The 21966-nt window shown below is 48.8% G+C and overlaps 6 protein-coding genes across 6 annotated transcripts; 2 read left to right on the forward strand and 4 right to left on the reverse strand.

The window, feature by feature from the left end:
• Positions 1–63: 63 nt before the first annotated feature.
• On the reverse strand, positions 64–2119 carry ANOM_003286 (chaperonin-containing T-complex alpha subunit TCP1; the record flags this gene model as incomplete). Its single annotated transcript, XM_015548543.1, has 7 exons — positions 2016–2119; positions 1906–1953; positions 1756–1841; positions 1598–1702; positions 828–1541; positions 508–774; positions 64–447 (listed from the first exon to the last, which is right to left on the reverse strand). The coding sequence occupies exons 1-7, from the start codon at positions 2056–2058 to the stop codon at positions 64–66; spliced, it is 1647 nt and encodes a 548-aa protein (XP_015409562.1). The 5' UTR covers positions 2059–2119.
• Positions 2120–2293: 174 nt separating this feature from the next.
• On the forward strand, positions 2294–4355 carry ANOM_003287 (proline--tRNA ligase; the record flags this gene model as incomplete). The annotated part of the gene is made up of 4 exons (XM_015548544.1): positions 2294–2668; positions 2724–2893; positions 2972–4227; positions 4290–4355. The coding sequence occupies 4 exons, from the start codon at positions 2294–2296 to the stop codon at positions 4298–4300; spliced, it is 1812 nt and encodes a 603-aa protein (XP_015409563.1). The 3' UTR covers positions 4301–4355.
• A 713-nt stretch (positions 4356–5068) lies between these two features.
• ANOM_003288 (uncharacterized protein) lies at positions 5069–7204 on the reverse strand (the record flags this gene model as incomplete). The annotated part of the gene is made up of 1 exon (XM_015548545.1): positions 5069–7204. The coding sequence occupies one exon, from the start codon at positions 7202–7204 to the stop codon at positions 5069–5071; it is 2136 nt and encodes a 711-aa protein (XP_015409571.1).
• Positions 7205–10476: 3272 nt separating this feature from the next.
• On the reverse strand, positions 10477–10983 carry ANOM_003289 (uncharacterized protein; the record flags this gene model as incomplete). The annotated part of the gene is made up of 2 exons (XM_015548546.1): positions 10477–10758; positions 10891–10983. 2 exons carry the CDS (start codon positions 10981–10983, stop codon positions 10477–10479), a joined length of 375 nt encoding a protein of 124 aa, XP_015409572.1.
• An 876-nt stretch (positions 10984–11859) lies between these two features.
• ANOM_003290 (phosphatidylethanolamine N-methyltransferase) lies at positions 11860–17810 on the reverse strand (the record flags this gene model as incomplete). The annotated part of the gene is made up of 6 exons (XM_015548547.1): positions 11860–12727; positions 12792–12913; positions 14653–14705; positions 14770–14860; positions 14923–17509; positions 17630–17810. 6 exons carry the CDS (start codon positions 17808–17810, stop codon positions 11892–11894), a joined length of 3870 nt encoding a protein of 1289 aa, XP_015409565.1. The 3' UTR covers positions 11860–11891.
• Positions 17811–20091: 2281 nt separating this feature from the next.
• Positions 20092–21127, forward strand: nbp35 (Fe-S cluster-binding ATPase; the record flags this gene model as incomplete). Its single annotated transcript, XM_015548548.1, has 2 exons — positions 20092–20122; positions 20181–21127. 2 exons carry the CDS (start codon positions 20092–20094, stop codon positions 21125–21127), a joined length of 978 nt encoding a protein of 325 aa, XP_015409550.1.
• Between the last annotated feature and the right edge of the window lie 839 nt (positions 21128–21966).

The following is a 21966-nucleotide window of genomic DNA, read 5'->3' on the forward strand; positions in this document are numbered from 1 at the left end:
CCTTAGTCTAGAAACTCCATGTGGAAACACGTAGATAGCATGCAAACAACCTTAAAGGTCAAATTAGTGGCCATGTCCGTCATCCTCCTTCACTTCTGGGTCCAGCTTGATCATGGTATCAATACGCATGATGGCAATGCAGGCCTCAACAGCACTCTTAAGCTGCTTGATCTTGCCCATACTGGGCTCCAGCACACCAGCCTTAAGGGTATCATGAACCCGACCCTTCGTAAGGTCGAGACCGTAGTTTCGGTATGTCTTCTTCTTAGCGATGGCCTTCTCCTCCTCATTGGCGTCACCATCCTGCACGCGTTGGGAGAGAGCGTGGCGGACACGAAGCTGGGCAACAAGTTCGGACGAGTCCTTAGCAGCGTTCACAGCCAGGGTCTTCGGAACAATCAGAAGTGACTGGGCAAATTCACCGATGGCGAGCTGCTCCCGGGATCCCTGTGGAAAGAATAATCGTTAGTGATAATTTTCATGCTAAGTATTACGGTCAATGCTTACTACTGTGACCGCAAATTCTTCAAGGTAAATGTGAAGGGCGGTCTCGACGGCACCACCTCCGGGAACGATGCTACCGCTCTCGAGGGTTCGCTTGACAGCACACAGAGAGTCGTGCACCGAACGCTCCATCTCGTCCAAGCTGAAGTCGTTGGGTCCACGGAGGATGATAGAAGCTGAGGTGTGAACCTTGGTACCCTTGACAAGGATACACTCATCATCGGATATCCGCTCCTGCACAACTTCGTCCGCATGGCCGAGGTACGAGGCCTCAAATTTCTCATCTCCGTTGAGATCAGAAAGCGTGCTGACCAATGTCGCACCGGAAGCTTGGCAATGCGTCGCAGATCCTCTTTCTTGCAGCGGCGAACGGCCATGGCTCCCCTCTCAACAAACAGCTTCAAGACCATGTCATCGATACCCTTGGTAGTGAAAATAACATTTGCCCCAGACTTTAGAATCATCTCAACACGCTCAATGACAATGCCAGCTTCCCTCTCGCGAATCTTCTCTAGCTGATCGGGATCGTCAACAGTAATCTGTACACCAAGCTTCATTCTCTCCTTTTGCAGGTTCATGTCCAGACAAGCAATCTTGGCATCAGTAATACGGGTCTTCATGGCTTGAGAAGCCACAGTGCAGTTAAGAGCATAGCCATTGACAAGCATTGACTCCGTACCACTTTTTCCGTGAGCCTTAAGAAGGTTGACTGCCTTGACGGGGTACTTGACCTCGTTCCTCTGGTTTGTCGTCTTCACAAGGAGCATCGCATCAACAACCATATTCGCAAAGAAATCCGCATCCGAGCCAATAATCTTGGAAGACATCGAGGTCTTAGCAATGTTGACCAGGCTGTCCTTCCCCAGCGTCTCGACCTTTGTGGTGATGTTCTCATTCATATACTTGACAGCTTCTCTGAGCGCGAGTCTGTAGCCGTTGATGATGGTGGTAGGGTGTATACGGTTCTTCATCAGTTCGTTGCCTCGTCGTAGGAGTTCTGCAGCGATCAGAACGACAGATGTCGTTCCATCTCCGACCTAGATGGACATCAATATTGAGCTGTCAGGCGAGACAGACGGAGTGTGACACTAACCTCCTTATCCTGCTGTTGAGCGAGATCTACGAGAATCTTACCCGCAGGATGCTCAATATCAAGAAGACTAAGAATCGTCGCACCGTCGTTGGTAACAGTGACATCCTAAAGTGCTGTCAGAATGCCAGTTGAAGCACGCGGGGTTGAACGGTGCATACTCCTATATCATCCACCATCATCTTGTCGAGACCGGAGGGGCCGAAGGAGCTCTTGACGACATTTGCGATAGCTTGGGTCGCGAGCACTACACACGCGTTTAGCACCTATATTCAATCGAAGCTAGTTGAGATGAAAAGTCCCTAACATACCGTTCTGCTCCCGAACGTCAGGGCCGGTGATTTTCTGCCCACCCAAGACTGTGCGAATATGGTCAGCTAATGAATCCGACGGATGGAGGGCTTTGAGGGGGGATACACACAGAGAGTGTCCGCATTCCGCGGCTGCTCAAAAATGCCTGCCATTATTGTGAAACTGAGGAAAAGATACTGCTGGCAGAGTTGTAGAGCTCCGACTCCAGTTCGTCGTCGTTGATGCTCGTCGTGCTTCCGCTAAGAATTCTGCCGGTTCCTGGCGGTGAAGGTTTTCTAGTCGCATCCCACTTTAACGAGGGGTTCCCTTCCTCTCCACGGATCTATAATCTCGCCTCCGCATTTTTGGTTTATCTTGGTCCTTACTACTCAGCAGCTCCTTTACAATATGGCGAGCCAAGCTCCTGCTGACACCCCGGTCGCTTCTGACGCGGCGGTAACTCAGACCCTTCCTGACCGCACCCAAAACCCCGCTGATAAGGATGCTCCCCAGGGAGATGTCTCGAAGAATGCCGCGAAGAAGGCCGCAAAGGCTGCAGAGCTTGCCGCTAAGAAGGCTGAGAAGGCTGCCAACAAGGCTGCTGGAAAGCAGGAGCCCAAGAAGCCCGCTGCTGCGAAGGCCCCGAAGAAGAAGATCGAAGGTGCTGCTCTGATTGGTATTGATGTCTCCAAGGAGGAAGATTTCCCAGGATGGTACCAGCAGGTTCTTACAAAGGGTGATATGCTCGACTACTACGACGTTTCGGGATGCTTCATTCTCAAGGTGAAATGCCTCTTTTTCAATGGGTTTCTAGAGCCTCCATACTGATATGACTCAGCCCGCTTCGTACTTTATCTGGGAAGAGATTCAGGACTGGTTCAATGCGCGCATCAAGAAGATTGGCGTAAAGAATTGCTCGTTCCCTCTGTTTGTCTCCGAGGATGTCTTGAACAGGGAAAAGGATCACATTGAAGGCTTTGCTGCTGAAGTTGCTTGGGTGACTCATGCGTACGGTTCCTCCAGACCCCCACATATGTGCCGTACTCCTGTGTGGCCTATTTACTAATGTCTTCTCTTTGCTTGCAGTGGCTCTACCCCCCTCGAGAAGAAGATTGCCATTCGTCCGACATCGGAGACGGTTATGTACCCGTACTACTCCAAATGGATCAGAAGTCACCGTGACCTGCCCCTCAAGCTGAACCAGTGGAACTCCGTCGTGCGATGGGAGTTCAAGAACCCCCAGCCTTTCCTCCGAACCCGTGAGTTCCTTTGGCAAGAAGGACACACGGCTCACTTGACAAAGGATTCTGCCCATGATGAAGTTATGCACATTCTCGATCTGTATGCTCTGATCTACAAGGAGCTCCTGGCTGTCCCCGTGGTCAAGGGTCAGAAGACAGAGAAGGAGAAGTTCGCTGGTGGTTTGTACACCACTACCGTAGAAGGTTACATCCCCGCCACTGGCCGTGGTATCCAGGGTGGTACCTCCCACGGTCTTGGCCAGAACTTCAGTAAGATGTTCAACATCACCGTCGAGGACCCCTCCGCCAAGGCCGATGAGAAGAAGCCTCCTCTCCACGTGTGGCAGAACTCCTGGGGTCTGTCTACCCGTACCCTTGGTGTCATGGTCATGATCCACAGTGATAACCGTGGTCTGGTCCTCCCCCCTCGTGTCGCAGACACCCAAACCGTTATTGTCCCCGTCGGTATCACTGCCAAGACCAGCGACGAGGAGCGCCAGAAGCTGTACGCCGAGATCGACGGCCTTGTCGACGTCCTGACTGGCGCCGGTGTCCGCGCTACTAGCGATCTGAGAGAGGGTTACTCCCCCGGCTGGAAGTTCAACGACTGGGAGCTCCGTGGTGTGCCCCTGCGCATCGAGTTCGGTCCCGGCGAGTCCGCCGGCCAATTCGTCACTGCCGCCCGTCGTGACATCCCTGGCAAGGACGGCAAGTCCAGCATCCAGATCTCCGAGCTCTCCACCGCAGTCCCCGCCATGCTGGAGCAGATCCAAAAGGATCTGTACAGCCGCGCAGAGGAGACCTTCCGCACTCACCGCAAGCTGATCACCAACTGGGACGACTTCACCCCAGCCCTCAACGACAAGAACATCTGTGTCATCCCCCACTGTCTCACCGAGGAGTGCGAGGACCAGATCAAGGACATGAGTGCCCGCAAGGCAGAGGAAGACTCTGGCGTCCCTGAAGACGCCAAGGCCCCTAGCATGGGCGCCAAGTCTCTGTGCATCCCCTTCGAACAGCCCGAGGGCATCGTCGCCGGCGAGACCAAGTGTGTCAACCCCAAGTGCACCCGGCTTGCCGAGAAATGGTGCATGTTCGGCCGTAAGTTCCCATCTAAACTTCCCCATGATATTAAAATATAAACTAACATATCCCCCCCACAGGCTCCTACTAAGCGCAATAGATCGCCTTGGTCTTATCTGCATAGATGTCAAATAGCACCTAGCAAGCGCATTAGATCGGTCACTATGAGTTTGATGACTTATTTCCTTTCATTTCTTTTTTCAGAATTCCAAGTATCCTTTTGTTGTATTTTCTGGTAAATTGGGACATCGTTGAAGTAAGAAAGAAAGACCTAGGAAAAGAGAAAGAGATGTGCATATTCCATGAGAGTTACGGAGTGGATGTGGTTGAAAATTATAATACCTTTGTGATTTACAGGGTGGGAGGATGAGTTCACATGTCATACAGTGGTTTGGAGATATTGAATAAACTACGTTGATATGATAATCTCATCTTAGAATATCTTATTGTAACTGGTTCGATATGTAGACATGGTATGCTAGCAACGCTAATATGCAACATATGCAAGAAACGGAAGGAAAAGTTCAGATAGATGCCAAGTAGGTATGCAATGCAAGAGGACATAGATCCTCATTGGATATATAAATCAACAATAAGAAAAGGCCCGACGAGGGAATAGATGCGCTTGAGAGTTTGAAAAGGACAAGGAAAGCAAAATCAAGGAAGGTATTGCAGGATCTGCAGAGTCGAAGGGACGTAAAAGAGATGTAGCTCAATATAAAGCAGGCACAGTATCGTCAAGGAGGCGTTCAAGTAAGGAATGAAAGGGTGGCGTAGAGTAAGATAGGATAGGGTATAGTAGGGTTGATTCCGTTAAAGACTGGGATGCCAGACGACTCGGGCGATTTCATGGAAAGATTCAGTAAGATGCTACTGAGTGGGTTGTGAGCCCGCCCCTTGAGGATGATCGAGAGGGGCTGTTGTTGCTCTCGTTTGTGAACCAGTTGCCCCTGAGGCTCACGCTCCTGCCTGACCTCTGCGGCCAGCTCATCAGTCTGAATGCATTTCGTGGAGAGGTATTTTCGGCGATATAGGTCACGTTGTTCTCGTCCACACCATGGATTTGTAACTGCGGAATGCCAACACTGGGTAGTTCGATCACCTCTTCGTCACTGTCTTCTGCTGAGAAGCTGATGTGACTGTTGATAGACGATGTAGATGCCTGTGCACGCATGTGGAAAACGGAAGGCGTTGGGTTGGCGCTCTCAAGAGACACGGTAACCGGTGGCTGGGGGTTACTGAAGTTCCTAGCCGTATCTGATGTTCTCCCCGAAACACTTGCAGGGGACTTCCTCGTCTTGGAAAGGAGATCTATGTATGCCATTGGCTCTTTAGGTGCTTGGTTCTGTTCCAAAGTATTGAAGAAACCAGGTGAAGGAGGGGGAGCATCAGTGTGCCTTCGCCGACTGGTGGGCTCCGATGACTTCCAGAAGACTTTCGAAGGAACACTGGTGGATATGCTCCTGCGCGCGTCAGACCCTCTCCTGTGTTTCCTGAAGGAGCCCCGACTGATCAATTTGGAGATCTGTCCCTCTCGCAGAGACATGGTCCGGTTCGTGCTTGGAGCCTCGGTCTTTGGTGCGTCGATTTCTGGATAGATCTGCTGGGAAGAAGGAGTGAAGGGAGGCCCGGATTCAGGAGGCGGGACCCGTTGGAATGCCTCGTGAGAATTGATCTCCCGAATGATCGCATCCTGAAGAGTTTCATAAGTAGGATGTGGCGAGATAGCAGGCGACGAGGTATACGCCTGCCTAAACATATCCATTATCTCTGCAATTTTTTGGTCCGACTGAACCCCTGGTGATGGAGAGATTGGTGACCCAGCTGGGAGTGGGCTGTTCATAACCTCCGCAATGCTAGGGTTCTGCTTCATCCCCAAGCTACCTGGAGTAGGTGGCTGTATGGCACGATGCGTAATCTTCGCAGACGGCTTTCCACGAGCTGCCAATTCTGTATCAATCGACAGATCCCGGACGTTCTTTTTGGGTTTCAATTTGTTTGCAATTGACGGATTGTGGCTACCCGAAGTCACAGAAGAACTGCGGCTCCGGCTTGATCTGGAAGGTGATGGATCTGGCATTGGGTGGCTTTCACTGGTCTCAGTATCACCGGTTACCATGGGGGGCAACGTTGGGCTGTCCGGTAACGGAGTGCTGCTCCATGTGTCGCCTTGTTTGTAAGGGGGAGGCACGCCTAGGAATCCACCAGATCTCGAAGCATCTTCCCGCTGGGGACCATTAGTTGGCTTGGCGGAAAGATTTAGCACCGATCTTTGCTGTCGGACAAGGCTTTCGGTGGCGGAGGACACATCTTGTCGCGAAGTAGTTGGCTGGTCAGCTTGAGGCGGGGTGGTAGACCTCCGAGCTTCCTGAGACACTGACCGAGCCAAACTACTACCAGCCTTTGATCGGGGGCGACAACGAGCTTCATCTTGGTGGCTCTGAGAACTCCGTTGAAAGGAGTTTCCACGAGAGCGGCTGGCGGTATTGCGAGAAGATGGACGGCCACCCCTCCTGCTTCTGGCAATGTTTCTGTCCGCCACATCCTCTTGATATAAAGCAGAGAGTATGCGTGAGTACATAGTTGGCTTGCCCGACTGCCCTTGAAGGAATCGAGTCATATTTCGTTCTGCGATATCTTCATTGTACGGACTAATGGGTGACAACGTCTGCGCAGTCTGGATATGGTATCTGTGCGAAGAGAATAAAGCTTCCAGCAAGTCAACGTGCCGCGGATCTCGAGTCGTGCTACGACTCGAGGCGCGAGATGGAGGAGCTTGTGAACGTGGGGACAACGGTCGTGCCTGCAGGTGATCATGCAAAACTTCAAACTGTTTCTCGATTCGCTGAAACGGATAGTCTGGTTCTAGATATTGCGAGTTCCTCGCACTTGAAGACAGATCGTTTTCTGGTGTATTGCTTTCCCGAGTAGCTCCATCCTTAGAATTTATGGACGAGCTTTTCTCCGTTTGGAAAAATCGCTTTAGGGCAACCATTTTGGGTCAGTGTGCACGAGCAGATTACCTGAATGCTGCTCAATTCCAAATCGCAACAAAGCCCTCCGGTATTTGCGTTTAGCCTGGCGCACTCGGTAGGGCAATATGCGCGCTAGAGTATTTCTTGGTGAGAGAAACTAGCGTCTCGGACATAGATCAATGTGAGGAAAACTGTTAAAGGAAGGACGAGGGCGAAAGAAGAAAGAAGAAAGAACGAGAGAAAATAAAACCAGAATAAAGACAGACAAAGGGTCAGATTGGAAAAGAAGTCAAAGCGGGCAACCTTTTTACACGGCTCTCATGATAATATCAATGTGCACCTAGGTTTCTCCTCGCACCCTATCCTAAACTGTACGCAAGTAGTGGATTGAAGAAGGAAGAAAATCATCAGTGAAGAAGAACGACCGATCGAGGGGAACGGGAAAGAAAGAGTTTACTCCATATGCTCGAGACTTAGCCGGCTTGCAGATCCAATACCTGTTCCTGGATCCAGGGGAAGAAAATGGGCCAGTCTCCAGGATCCATTGAGCGACGGACAAAGCGATGGGGCTGAGGTCTGAATCCGCCGACGGGGAAGTCAAATGCTAGTCGGAGGCAGTCAAGCGTTAAGCCCAACGCCATGTCCAGGGTCCAAATTGATAGTCTGGTCTTGGTTCGTCTAGGTGTGTTACTCCGTCCCCCTCGGGGACCATCATGGCATCATCACCATCACAAGCATCATGCATGGTCAGCACGTTGACCAAAACCCTACATGATAATGCACACACGGTGAAAATCTTCGTTTAGAATGTGCAGGGGCCTTTTCACCCGCGGTTAAAGGCCACAGTGCAGACCACCATGCATGACCTAAAAGTAGAGCTTGAACTCCACTTGACAGCGATGCCACTCAAATTGGATCTGCACGTTCTTCGACCCAATCAGGAACGGAATGGGACAGCGTAACAGTGGGACTATGAGACTAGTGACATAGCTTGGGAGGGCAATACTTACGCTCTCACGGAGAAAGAAGTGGAACTCCATCACATTGGAAAAGATGGCGGTACTGTTGTCCGCACCAAGGACTTACTTCGGTCATTGTGGTTCTGTACCGCCCGGTACGAACAAAAGATTACCATGGGAAGTGTGAAAGAGGGTTGGAACTGGGGCTCGGGTAGGCAAATTGCGGGCCAGTCAAATCCCGAGATGCTGTGTTCGACAGCCCCCACTAGTCCCAGGTCAGTTAGACCAAGTTAGTCCGTTCCTGAACCGAGGTTTCGTTCGCATATCATCAGCCGGTGATCGTCAACAGGTGATTTAAATAGGGCCAGCTAAAAGGGGGGCTTCAGTATCGCTCTCGTAGGAGCCGAACTTCCACGACTACTAGTACTAAGTACGACTAGTAATTTCCTAGGACCAAGCCACTGGGAAAATTCAGTACGTAGTACGTACATAATTACGGAAATATCATGGCGGACACTCCAACCACGTACCCTATTCCGGTTGTTCTTCGAGATTGGCAACTTCCGAGCGACGGTTGTTGATCAAGGAAGACGGTAAGATGATTAGCGATATCCGCTGATAGTCAACCTTTCACCCTGGCCTGCAGATTACTTCCATGCTTTCTTTTTCCTCCTGAGGACTCGTGTCGAAGGCCACATTGGGTTAGTTTATCCTCCAGGCGGGCCCTGCGTATATGTGACAGCTCCTGCATGTTTCTCATCTTGCGTTAGGGTTGTGAGCGTGCTAGATTGCATATCGCACGGAAACACTCCGTGAACACCAGTTTGGGGGAAGTCTATCGAGGATCTCAGGGAGATGGAACCATAAGATCCCGGAATAAGCCCGATGAGTCTAGGAAGCGAGATGGCGAACGATCTAGATGGGGGGAGAATACCGAAAAATAGGAACAACGAACTAAAACAGTTCTTTGGTGCCTGCGGGAGAACTTCCGATTGCTGTACTTCGTCCACGGAAGAGCCATCGCCAATAATAGACCTGTTAATAAATGAGAGTCGAGATCCACAAGCACACAGAACTTGTTGATTACAGGAAAGTTACGCATGTGTGTAAACTTCCCCTGAGTATCCGTACTCCGGAGTACTCTGTGCTGAGGTCTCCATTCCTCGGGGACCACATCAACCGTTGAAGCGGCGGCACGAAAGGTAAAATTTGGTGGGACGGAACAGGAAGACGGTTGCCTGACAGCCATCATATTCTGTGCATAGGAGAGGGCTTGAGCCCTAGCAACGCTCTGGATGTACAGTACGTATGTCTGTACAGGGTATCCTGTAGGAAATTGTACCTGTTGCTGACATTTTGGTAGAAAAGAATCCCAAGTCTATATCATTGACCCAAGAATATTGGGCATCATTTTCCTTTGACAAAAAAAAAAAAAAAAAAAAAAAAAAGAATATCACTTGTATGAACCGCCCCCGGCACCCGAACTAACAGGATTCGGTATACACATCAACGATCCTAATCAGCAAATGGATTTGTCGCCAAAGGAATGACTGCACTAGGGCTATTTCCGGTAAATAGCACGGCACCTTCTGTTGATCCCTGCGGGTCCAGAACCCAACCCGTTCATTTAAGAATTATTGATCTATGAAGTGTGACTTCCTACCCAACGGGACGTTTGCTATCATAATCCTGATGATGATATGAAGACCATGATCAACCGCATCATCCATGACTCGCCACAGTCAAGCTATTTCGATTAGTGTCTTTGATTTCTTCTATATGCGGCTAGTGCCCATGTGACTGGGGCCTTGATATCACACTTGACAGCCAACCATGGACGCCTTCGGTGTGCTCAGCTCTGAATCACCTCTGAGACAGTATTGCTTTTGTGCATCATCGCTTCGGCAGAGGCTGGCTGAACCGTGCATTTGACATACTAACGGTCGTTAGTCTCAGCCAAGGAACGTCACGGCCAGCTACGTAACCCATGGAACACAGGGATGCCTGGGTTAATCGAAAGTCGATCTATGAGCGATCAAGGAGATCAGTCTCCTTTGTCAACGGGTCTACGTTGCTTGCATACGCACACACCACGTGGTTCACCAAAGTCTTCAATTCTCTGCCTCAGCTATGTAAGCTCCATCAAGACCAACGTACCGCCCAGAAACACCGCCCGCTTTCACAGCCTCTCTCCCCATTAAATCGTCCCGCTTAACCAAGGAGCAACATGTTCACCCAATTACCCATCATATCTCCCCGCTTGACACCTCATAACCCCTTCAACCATGCTTGTCCCGGTTTTGCCAATGTCAAGACGGATATACCGGCTTGACCTAACTTGCCTCCGCAGTAGGGTTGCTCTCGTCATTGTTTTCAGCAACATTGTCGTCTTCAGGCTCACTTTTGTTCTTCCGTTTCACACAGCGTTTCTTCGAAGGCGAGGCTGTCTTCGCGGGAGAGGCGGTAGGCGTAGACGCGGCAGACGGTTCACCCGCGTTTGGATCGCCAGAGCCATCGGCCATTTCTTTCTCGATTCTGGCTTTCAGGCGGGCCCAGCGCATACGCGCGGCTGGGACGTTGATGTTCGAAGCCACAGCGACGGCATTGAAATCGATCTGCAAAGTAGTTGTAAGCTTGCATTCCCTTGCTCTTGTGAAGAATCACATGTCGCAAGGCTGTATGCGCATGTGGAGAGTGTCTTAAGTCCTCCTGGATGTCAACCTTCCCTTAGGGGCGTGAAACCTTACATTATTAACCCCTCCTGAGTTGACCAAGCATAGATACAGGAACACAAGGTGCTCGTCAGTCTTCGCTTTGGGGCGCGGGTTTGCAGGCTTCATGACGGGCTTGTAGAGTCGTCAGAGTCGTTTGGCTTGTGTGTTGTGAGAGTTGACCGAGCTTGTGTAGGAAGAGATAGGATGGATAGGATGAAAAGAATGTAGCGTGTGGAAGAAGCGCAGCAAAAGGACGTGTTGTTCTGGTAAATCGAGTGAATGCAAGCTCTCACCTATGAGCTCTGGCATGAGAAGGCAGACGTCACTGGCCAATTCATTCACCTGGCAACTGCCAATATGGTGATACAGCCATGGCTAATGTCCTACAGCTATCGCGAGTACCTGTACGCAGCTAGTATATTATAACTTCATCTATCAATAACATGGCAGAGGCCAGCAGCGTACGCGGGTTTTGGAATCAACAACGATTAAACTCAACAAGTATTTCGTGTAGTATAAGCAATCTATATCCAAACCAGAATGGCTAAAAAAGAACTCTACAGAAGCTTTTAGTGGTGTTATCTTTAAATGACTTACGGGCTTAGAAAATTGGGAGGCCCAGTACGAAACTAGTAGAGGATAGGTTTATATATATAAGCTATAGAAGTTATTAGATGGCCTCTATAAGTACCAGTCATCTTTGCAAATAACCCCTTTCTTTCTATTACTACTTATAGTAATTTTTTTTTGACAAATAATACATGCAGTAGTAACGATAATCTAATCTTACTAGCTCTAACATATTCCAGTCTATATACTGCAGCTATTTCTGAAATATATTCTCCAATGAGTATTGTATAGCCCGAACCAATATCACCGTCAGTCTATTCCACAGACGTCGATACTCTTTCCTACGGATTGGCAATTACGGTACTTCGAACAAAAGCGGACACCCGGAACCCATTTACATTCAATGCTAAGATAATTGACAAAGGATATATTAGAGCATACAATGACATTTCATCTTGATCATTTTATTTTGTAGCACCTCCCCCAGGAGCCAGACCAGCAAAGCGCTCTGCAGACTCTCTGACAGCCTCAGCCAGAACGGAATGCGCTCCTCGAGCCGCATCCACAGCACCATCTAACAATGCTTCGTGTCCAGAGCGCTTATCATCGGGTCCTAACAGCGCCTTTGAGCTGTCTCCCTTGAGCCAAATCTCTGTGATTTCATCTCTGGAAGGCATATAAGCGACCACACATGCGGACAATATGGCCCGGTGCTCTGCTGGGTCTGTGTCTAATATCAACTTCGGCTTGGCTTCACCGTCTTCTGATTCGTCGGCGACAATAGCAGCCACACCACCAGCAATGAGATCAAGACAGTCAATGCGAGCGTCAGAAATGGCAGCAGACGCAGCTGTAATACACCCGGCAAGAACGTTCATCATCCCCCATGGAGCATCATGAGAATCGGGCGCATCGCCCCACCAACGATCATCTTCTGCTTCTAAGATGGTGATAGTAATATCCAGTCCACTCTTCGGCCATCGCTCAGCGACAATTACCCCTCTCAGGGCGGTCTCTAGGTGTACTCCAAGATCACGTTCGCTGGCGTCGCGGATATGTCCTTTCCTCTTACGGGCAGCGAACGGAGCATATTTGATGTGAGTTGTGAGAACTAGGTTGGGGGAGAATGTAGCAGAGCGAGGAAGCGGTTTCGGTCCATGTACTGTGCAGGCGAGTTTCAATGCTGAGGAGGGGGGAATAAGAGACTTGGGTGACGAGCGTGCGGCGGCGAGAGAAGCCGAAGGTTCATATTCAAGGTAGGCGGATCCAGATGCAGAAGGAATGAGGCCGGTTTTCAAGACTAAGTTTAATTCATGTGAGTCCAAGCACTACATAAACCGTCGCAGGAGGGTAAAATATCTTACAGATTTTCCGCAACTCATTGGGTTGCCTTTGACGTTGTGGTCGGCTAGTCGCAATGTCGGAGGCGGAGCTTAGAGACGAGGCAAAGACTGCAGGCCTTGTGCCGCTGGGCGGCCCATTGATTCTTTTTCGGTCAGTCATTACACATTACTTGGCATCCAGTAGAATAATTGATAAGGGATGCGACGAGCAAATACGTCGTTGAGGCTGAAGACTTGAAGTCAACTTGGGAAGCTGGTTTCGAAGCCCAGAAACGGAAATCTACAATTTTGGAGGGATGTTTGTTCTGTTTGCCTGGGTTGCACAAGTGGAGTCGACGCCAATTTTTCCTTCCTTTTTCTACCCTTCTTCGCTTCTCTTCTTCTCTCTCTTCCTTTCTTACTTTCCCACACAAACAACCGACAGGTTACCTGCTTAATGATGCGGTCTTGTCTAAACATTTGATCATCATGATGCAACAATAGTATCTCGGTACTAACATTACTATTCGTGAGTCTCCAGTCCAGTCTACAACAAAATTCCACCACATTTTGTATGAGGAAAACTATCCAAAATTTCTGTTCGGCGACAAACGAATGGGCCATTGAACAACATGCACTACCATCTGACAATAATCCCTCACAATCATTTTGTTATGATCAACATGCTTGGCTATATGCTCATTGAATGTTTAGACAGGACCATGCAACAGAATTCTCCCACAGAAACTGGAACTAACAAGGTATGTTCCGAAAATTTCTTCTCGCTCCAAAAATCCTTTCATGATGTAAAAAAGTTTTTATTCAGTTCTGCTTCTGCAAATATATTGAAGAAAACTAAACCATACCAAACCTTCTGATTCCATTGGAAGCTTCACAAATTTTCATCAACTCATGGTTGTCATGAAACAACTTGCTGACAGCTTCAAGCACCATACAGGAATTACACATCATCTTTACAAAACAACACAACCAGTAGGTATGCAAAACTTTCACCGCACATAAATACACCCACCACCCAATCTTTATGATGACAACTAGTCAATCCATTCAATGATCTCCATTGGAGAATCTCCCCTCGAGCTTGCGTCGATCAACACGCAGTGTCTAATACAACGATCCATTCATCCATCTCCCTTATACTGGACCATTTGTCTGCCGTCGAAAGATGGTGTGACGACTGGGAGGAAGGTTGTGGAGTTTCGGATAGTGGGCTCATGTCGTTGTATATCTGCGCTGTCTCTGTTGGTCTTGTATGCTATGCTTGACTTGTGTCTTTTTCTATGCCTCGACTTGCTGTTCGTTTTGACGGCTTGGAGAGGGATAGCGATTGGCAGGGGATGGGATGAATTAACCGGCTTGGCTGATCAATCCGTTACAACTGCCTTTTATATCGGGTAGTTTCTTACAATTACACACTGCGCTTCTTGATAGCACATTGTGCTGACAGATGGACAGATTGTAGACTTATGCCCGACAACTATATAGACACAGATGTGTTGGCCAGCTTTAGCAGAAATAATAAAATTGCTTCGTGAAAAATTTTTCAATGCGTCGTATTTATTGCTGTAGACCATTTAGTCCTAAAGGAAACTAGTATATTTTCATAATATGTACGGGACTAAGAGTGCATAACTAAACACTATCTTGGATGCAGAAAAAGTAGGCAAGTCTTTCCACTCACTTCCTTGACCACCGTTGCTTCTCAGCCCATTCCCGTTCTTTGATGATGTTACTGTATTGCTATAGACCTCAAGCAGAAGCGTCTTCCGAGCAATAATCGCAGGCAGACACGACACATCCATGTCTAAAAGTTTGTCGTGGCTCATATCAAGCATATCGTATCGTTGATTAGAGGCTCACTGGGTATTTTCTTACACCTTACTCTTTCCTTTCAGTCGGGGTTGACGCACCGTTCCTTGACATACTGTAAGGAGCCTGGAAAGACAAGAAGTTAGTGATTAAGCAGCAAGATTTGGGAGAGAGATATATATGTGCATACCAGGACCCTCTTTGCATTGCATACCCTCCAGGCGAGGTTGCGGACAGTTCCATCGGCCTGAACAACTCCAGGTGCGAATTCAACACCAAACCTATGGCAAAAACTTAGTATGAGTGCAACGAAAAATCGCTATACAGGAGAAAGAATACTCACATTTGGTGTACGGCGAACACAACTCGCTTAGCAAATTTACCATCGCGATCCACCAGGCTTCCGAACGACTCGTCTACGGCCTCCGGAGCGATCTCCGGATCCCGATCGAAGCAGTTGCGGATGACGGGTAACAGGCTCCTCTCCACGGACGCTTGTGTAAGTTCATGGTCATCCTCCTCTTCATATCGACTGATGCGAATCTCAAATGGTCTGGAGATTGCCATGACATTGTGCTTGGCGTTATGATGATAGCGGAATTCGAAGACGCCTTGTGTCCAAAAGAGCTTGTCACCAGAGAAGATAACCTCGCCAGTTGCAAGATCACGCTTGTCTCCATCCTGTTGCTGTGCAGCCTTGATTACAATATCGCTTTTAACGATTCCTTTTTCACATGTCAAGTTATCATAGGCGCCTTCATTGACGGCAATCCACCTTCCTTGAGAGGAAACCCGGCTAACTTCACGAGACGTATTATCGGTGACCTTGTACAAGCCAATCCAATCCTTCTTGCTATGATTTAAAGGTGCAGTCCACTTGACCTGAATCGGCGCACCATATTCGAACACGAGGTTCTTCAGGTCACCACGTCTATCAAGAGGCATGCGAGCGTTAGCGCCCTCCCTACCAGTGCCTTGATCATATTCGGCCAAAGATGATGAATCGGTGCCTTCAACTTCTAGGGAATAGTCCCGCGAATCGTATCCGGCCAGATCTTCGTCAATGCGTGAGATGGTGACACGGGCGGGATAATTCTGGAAGAGTGCAGTGGTATCCTTCACGAATGTGTTGACACCATTAGCGAGTTTCGGCCGTGCCGTCTCGATAATCTCTTCGATGAATTCGAACGACTCGTCGAAGATCTTATCCACGCTGCCGTGGAGCTGTCTAAGAGTTGGTGGCAGTGACTTTTTCAAGCTCTTAACAAGCCCCGCGTCCTGTCGCAGACTCTGGCCGTACAGCTTCTGCATATGCGGACGCTCGATAAATTGGATGAAAGCTAGGCTGAGAATGTGGCTGAGTAGTGCTAGGAACGTTATGGCTCCGCTGCTGGTGATAAGTACTGCACCCCAGACGCCGGCCAGACCTAATACACGCTCAGGGTTGTTCAAAAAACGATAGATACCATTATACGTCAACTTTGACGAGCCATCAAAGAAGAAGTCACCGTAGAACCAGCCGAATTCACCGAGAGACTCATAGATGCTGACCGAGGTCCAAATCTGTAAACTAATGAGGCCAGCTCCCAAGACATGGCGGAGCAAGACCAGGCCATACCCCCAATCAGCAGGAAAGTTATACATCTTCCATACTGCAGCAATGAAACTGGCATAGCACATGATCATACTCAAATGATATGTGCCTTTCCACTGGTTCCATGCTTCCTGAGGCGTTTCACCATACTTAACGAAGTGCCGCGTCCACGCCTTGTGATTCGACTGGCGATGGAGCATGTACCCAACACCGATCGAGAACCAAAGTCTCCATACAGCAGCATTGGCTACGAAAAGAAATTGGTACCAAGGTGTAGAGGGTGTCAAAACTGTGAGAGCGAATACGAGGAATTGGATAAGGACGGATGAAGTATCCGTTATCCGATACAGATCCAGGTTGTGGAGCCCTAAAAGATTGTGGACTGACTGCGGTGGGCTGCTTGAAAGGGTTGGCGCGTGGGGGATTTGTTCATCAACCGGCGTTGGCGCAATGGGAGAATCGGTAGTGCGGCTCGAGACAGATCCAGTTTCCTGCTCTGCTGGACGCTTGCGGGACGGAGGAGGATTGTACGTCTTGTCAATATGTGGGTTTTCGACAAGCACTAGGAAAGCGAATTGGGCCGCATGGGCGATTATAGAAATGAAAAGCACTTTGTAGCTCGCGGCCATCAGGGAAATACCGTAATAGCCAGCGTAGCCAACCGAATACATTGGATGGGGTGCCATCTCGAAGACGCCATCGAACGTAAGTTCCTGGTCAATGAGATAAAAGAAATCGCCCCAGTACCAAGCGAAATCCTTTACCACCCGATGAGCGTCGAGCTTGACCCAGAGGTTAAACAGCACCAACACAATGCCGGCGGACCATCGCAGGACAGTCATCAACACGCTCTCGTTGACAGGGTGGTGACTACAAGCTATCGCAAAAAGACAGTATGACACGAAGTCACACATTAGTATCAGATCCACAAGCCGTCTAAAAACGAGCCATGTGTTATACTCAATTGGGGCTTTATCGAATGAATAGTCGTTGGGGATCTTAGTTTCCAGCTCCCGTTTAAAAAAGTTGTATAGGTTAGGATGTGGGTTCTTGCCCGTAGCGGGATTCACAAAGACCCTGGTTTTCTCAGCCCAGCGGACCAGTGTTTTGTGGTGAGATTGATTGTGAAGAAGCCATCCAATTCCAGCGTTATAGGCCGAACGCCAGAAAATGTAGATGATGGCAAAAACAGGTACCTTAGCACCGGTAGGAAGCTGCCATAGAAGAAGTATATGAGCACCAAGGATTGCGAGAACAATCACGTCAGAAAGATTTTTTGGTTCCGAGGGCGACAGGAGTTGAGAGACCATGTCATGAGTCTGCGGCACCGTGAATACTGTTGAGGGGCACGAGTTAGCCTATCTGTCCGCGATGACACGACAACAATCGCGCACATCCAATAAGGATATATAGCCAATGCCTATAGTAGGGATTGAATCTCGAGAAAATCACGTACCGGTACCATCAGGTGTCCGACCAAATGTCTTGCAGTCCTTACCAGCCTTGTCCTTGAGCTCTACGTCACCGGTGGCCGTAAGGGCCTCAGGACTAAGAGTCGAGGTGGACTGAGGGGCCACATTCCTCTCCCGAAGGCCTTCATCATCGGTTCGGGTGCTTGTTGAAAGTCCACGATCCATGATTGAGACTCAGCAGAGCAAAATGTTGAAAGAGCGGCGAGTGTTCCAGTGTAGGGGCAAAAGCATGTGAGAGGGAACAGGGCGGGTTTATTTATGTCTATGATTGGTCTGCGTCATGTGAGGCGCAGCTCCACCGTGTTTTTCCTCTGTAGTAACAGTTAGGTAAGGTCAATTGTAGCTGTAGTTAGAACACATAAAACAGGGTGTGAGCAAAAGGTGAAGAATTGGGTCGTATGGGAAGATTTGGAGAGAAGAAATTTTGTTTTTTTTCTTGTGAGGGATTTGGCAAATCGTTCCAATTTATTCCCTTAGCGAAACGTTGAGACAAGAGTGCGCAAGACAGCACCATGGAGCAGCGCCTCGATCCATTGCACACTGGCAGAAGTGGAACTCGTGGACTGGGGAAAGCAACAGTAGTGGTTAGTGGCCGAGCAAGGCCAATCATGACGGCGGTGCGGGTTCCATTTGGCAAGGGCAGAATGGCCCGGAATGAGGAAGAATGACCGTCGCTTACCGTACACCATTGGGATCCTGTGAACCCTGACACTCTTTCCCTTTTCCCGTTAGATATGTTCCTGTTTACTTTTTTCTAGACCACCCTCTAAATGCTCAACAAGATGCCTGTGAAGCTTGGCATTAATTTAGTAAATTGGTAACTGGTCGCATGGTTATCTAGACATTGTAGGTGCAATGTATGCTCAAGCATCACGTTCTCTTCCACGGCAGATCCTCACCCAATCTGTTCCACACAGCATCAATCCATGTACGTGGTAGGAGGCCGATCTACTGGATTATAGCCTGGTGCGGTAACTGCGGATACCGCCTATCCTGTAGTGTTGCTCACTGGGTACAACTCTTTTCGCATTAATGGAAATATTACCCACGAGATGTTGGCGTATTATAATCCAGGACATGGATAGCTGCATATGCGTATGCATCTCCTTATGCAAGCACGGACGGAGCAGGTGCTGTCTGGAGGGATGGAACAGGAACAAGACAAAGAGGCTTTGCGTACCAATGTCTCCAAATCTTGCTTTTTCTTTATTAATTTATATTAACTATATCTATGTGTGCATCCGGATATATGTCGAGGTGTGTCTGTGTGCATGAGAATTATCAATACACCTACATATGCATGTAATCTCACTTCAAGTATGGATGGCAATGCGTTGAGAAGACGGACAGTGAGCGATACTCTGCCTCACATCCTTCAAGATCAACCGTCGGGATCTAGTGCATTGTTAATTGGGCTACCGGGATAGCCTGGCGGATGATATTATGGAGGTCACTGGGCTCTTTTAGGTTCTGACATTACATTCCACCCCTCTCCGATATACCGTATTCGAATCCACTGGCTATTTCTTTCACATACTATCGGACGTCGGCAGTTCCATTGCATATCACCTTAGCGGAAGCCCGCGTTCTGAGGGAATCAATCTAGTCCGAAGAGACTGTCATCAAAACAAACGGAATTCGAATTAGACTAAAGATTTCCTCCGCATGCAGTTGGTAAGTCCTAGCACCACGGTGTCTTCCCCGCAGGATATATCCCCTATTGCCCCTGTTGGCTGGTCAATAGGATATTGAGGGTAGTTCCTGTAGTGGATACCTGACATTTATCCATGAATGTCAGATCTGACAAAGGAGGTATCTTTCGCAAGAAAGTACTTCAGACATTGTGCTACATACCGCTAGGTATTACTGTAACTTAATGACTTACTCCACCGTACAATCAAAGATTGACTAGAAATATAATTGGAATTATTGAGTTATAGCGTGAGTATACTTTATTGAATATTAGAATCTCTGATGCAGGAGGCCCCCACCCTCCTTGTTTGGTTTTCCTTTTTTGCCAGAAACATACTATTCAGTTTCTCGCAGACTTGGGGTTCTGCCCCTCTCTACCCCTCCCGCGTAGGGTCAGTCGGATGTATCATGTCACATTTCGGAATTTATGTCACCCCGCTCTTTCCGAAGTTCAAGCGTTGCATCGTCAATGAAGATATCAAGGCTCAGGTATTTTGGTTACTTATATCTCATCGAAGGGGATTCATTGAGGGTTTATGTTATCGCTATTATTTGAAGACTCCGACACCGCACATAGAGACCAATCGCTACTGGAGCGTTTGTAAGCTAGTAGCAACCTTATCTAATCAAACCCGATTATCAAGCATTTCTTCCGCCACCTTTATCTAAGTTTCCATCAAATGTTGCGTTTGCACAAGTTCTTCATATCCTTTTTTTCCATATTAGAGTAATAGTTGGGGGAGAATATTACATTATGTCGCCGAGTCTAGTTGCTCCAGAGCCAGGTATGTTTGTACTTCGAGCGGAGGTAATATTTCCCTCTGTTTTACTAATCAGTTCCAGAGCACTGCCCTGGCCCTGAGTCGGAGCAGGCAGGTCAAGGTGATGCCTGCGCTGGGTGCCCCAATCAACAGATTTGTGCTTCTGCCCCGAAAGGTCCCGATCCCGATATTCCCATCATCCAAGAGAGGCTCTCCCAGGTCCGGCACAAGATCCTTGTGCTCTCGGGGAAAGGTGGGGTTGGCAAATCGACCTTTTCCTCTCTCCTCGCCCATGCGTTTTCCGCAAACCCCGACTCGTTGGTTGGCTTGATGGACACCGATATCACTGGACCTTCGATTCCAAAGCTAATGGGGGTGGAATCGGAGACAATCCACGTGAGCAACGCAGGCTGGAGTCCGGTGTGGGTAACAGACAACCTAGGCGCAATGAGCGTGCAGTTCATGCTGCCCAATCGGGACGATGCAGTGATCTGGAGAGGACCAAAGAAGAATGGCCTGATAAAACAGTTCCTGAAGGATGTGGACTGGGGTGAGCTGGACTATCTCATCATCGACACACCACCGGGCACCTCGGATGAGCATCTGTCCGTCAACACTCTCCTGAAGGACTCTGGAGTTGACGGTGCTGTCGTTATCACTACACCGCAGGAGGTATCCCTATTAGATGTTAGGAAAGAGATCGACTTCTGCCGCAAAGCCGGTATTCGAGTTTTGGGGTTAGTCGAGAACATGAGTGGCTTTGTCTGCAAGAACTGCAACACTGAAAGTCAGATTTTCCGGGCCACAACGGGCGGTGGTAAGCGGTTAGCGAAAAAGATGGGCATCCCGTTCCTAGGGGCGGTCCCTCTCGATCCCAGAATCGGAATGGCTTGTGATTACGGTGAAAGCTTTGTAGATGGCTTCCCTGATAGCCCGGCGGCGAAGGCGATCAAGCAGGTGGTGCGCGCGGTTGGACAGTTGGTTGGAGAAGACCCTGATACTGTGCTACCGGATGACACAGTAGAGTGATGATTGCATTTTCTCCTTTCGGGTCATCTTTGTTTTCAAGCGTGGTTGCATTGGGGGTTAAAACTCTTCGAGACTTGGGCGTTTCTTTGGCATACAAACGATTGATACCACTGCAAATCATTCGAGGTTATCTAATTAACATGATGAGTAGTTAACTACTAAGTGTGTTTTGCTTGGTGAGCATCAGCTTCCAGACCAGTGGCGGCGACCCAGCTCGTATCGTGCCGTCGAGTATGTTGTACAAAGTCAAGAGAGCCAAGCCTTAAAATTGTGCAGTGTCGAAATCTAGGGACAAGCCGGTCCCGTCCCTAATCCACACCATGACTCTCCACCAGGAATCTCTCAGGGCCGCCACCTGCCTCATGAGGAGAGAATCGGCACTGCCAAGCATGACTATGCTGGCAAAATGGTTATGTATAAATTGGGTACCCAGTTGATCGACGTTACCCAAACTATAGATAGTTCTTGGCCCTGGTTAGAAAGTGAAATCTCACTTCATTAACATCTCCGAAGCGTCTTTGTGAGTAAGAAAAGGGAATCAATTCGTCTTTGGTGTCTAAACCCTAGCGACCGTTGATTGGACAGGTCTTCAAAAAGGACTTGTCCGCTATTCATGGCTGCAGATTTTATCCACAATGTTGACGCAATCCACGGGGTACGTAGGCAGATAAGTAGGGCTTTGGGGCAGTCTTGGGTCTCGGCCAGTCGAGATCTCTCCGTGTCCAAAAGCGCTAGGTTGTACCTATCAGATTTTGTGAAAGCCAATCATGTCTGTGGAAGTTTAAGCGACTGTTCCCCAGTATTAACAAAAGCCAATCGTACGTTTCCATGATTCTTTC

The sequence above is a fragment of the Aspergillus nomiae genome, assembly GCF_001204775.2.
Source record: "Aspergillus nomiae NRRL 13137 chromosome Unknown contig00048, whole genome shotgun sequence".
Taxonomy (NCBI): Eukaryota; Fungi; Ascomycota; class Eurotiomycetes; order Eurotiales; family Aspergillaceae; genus Aspergillus; species Aspergillus nomiae.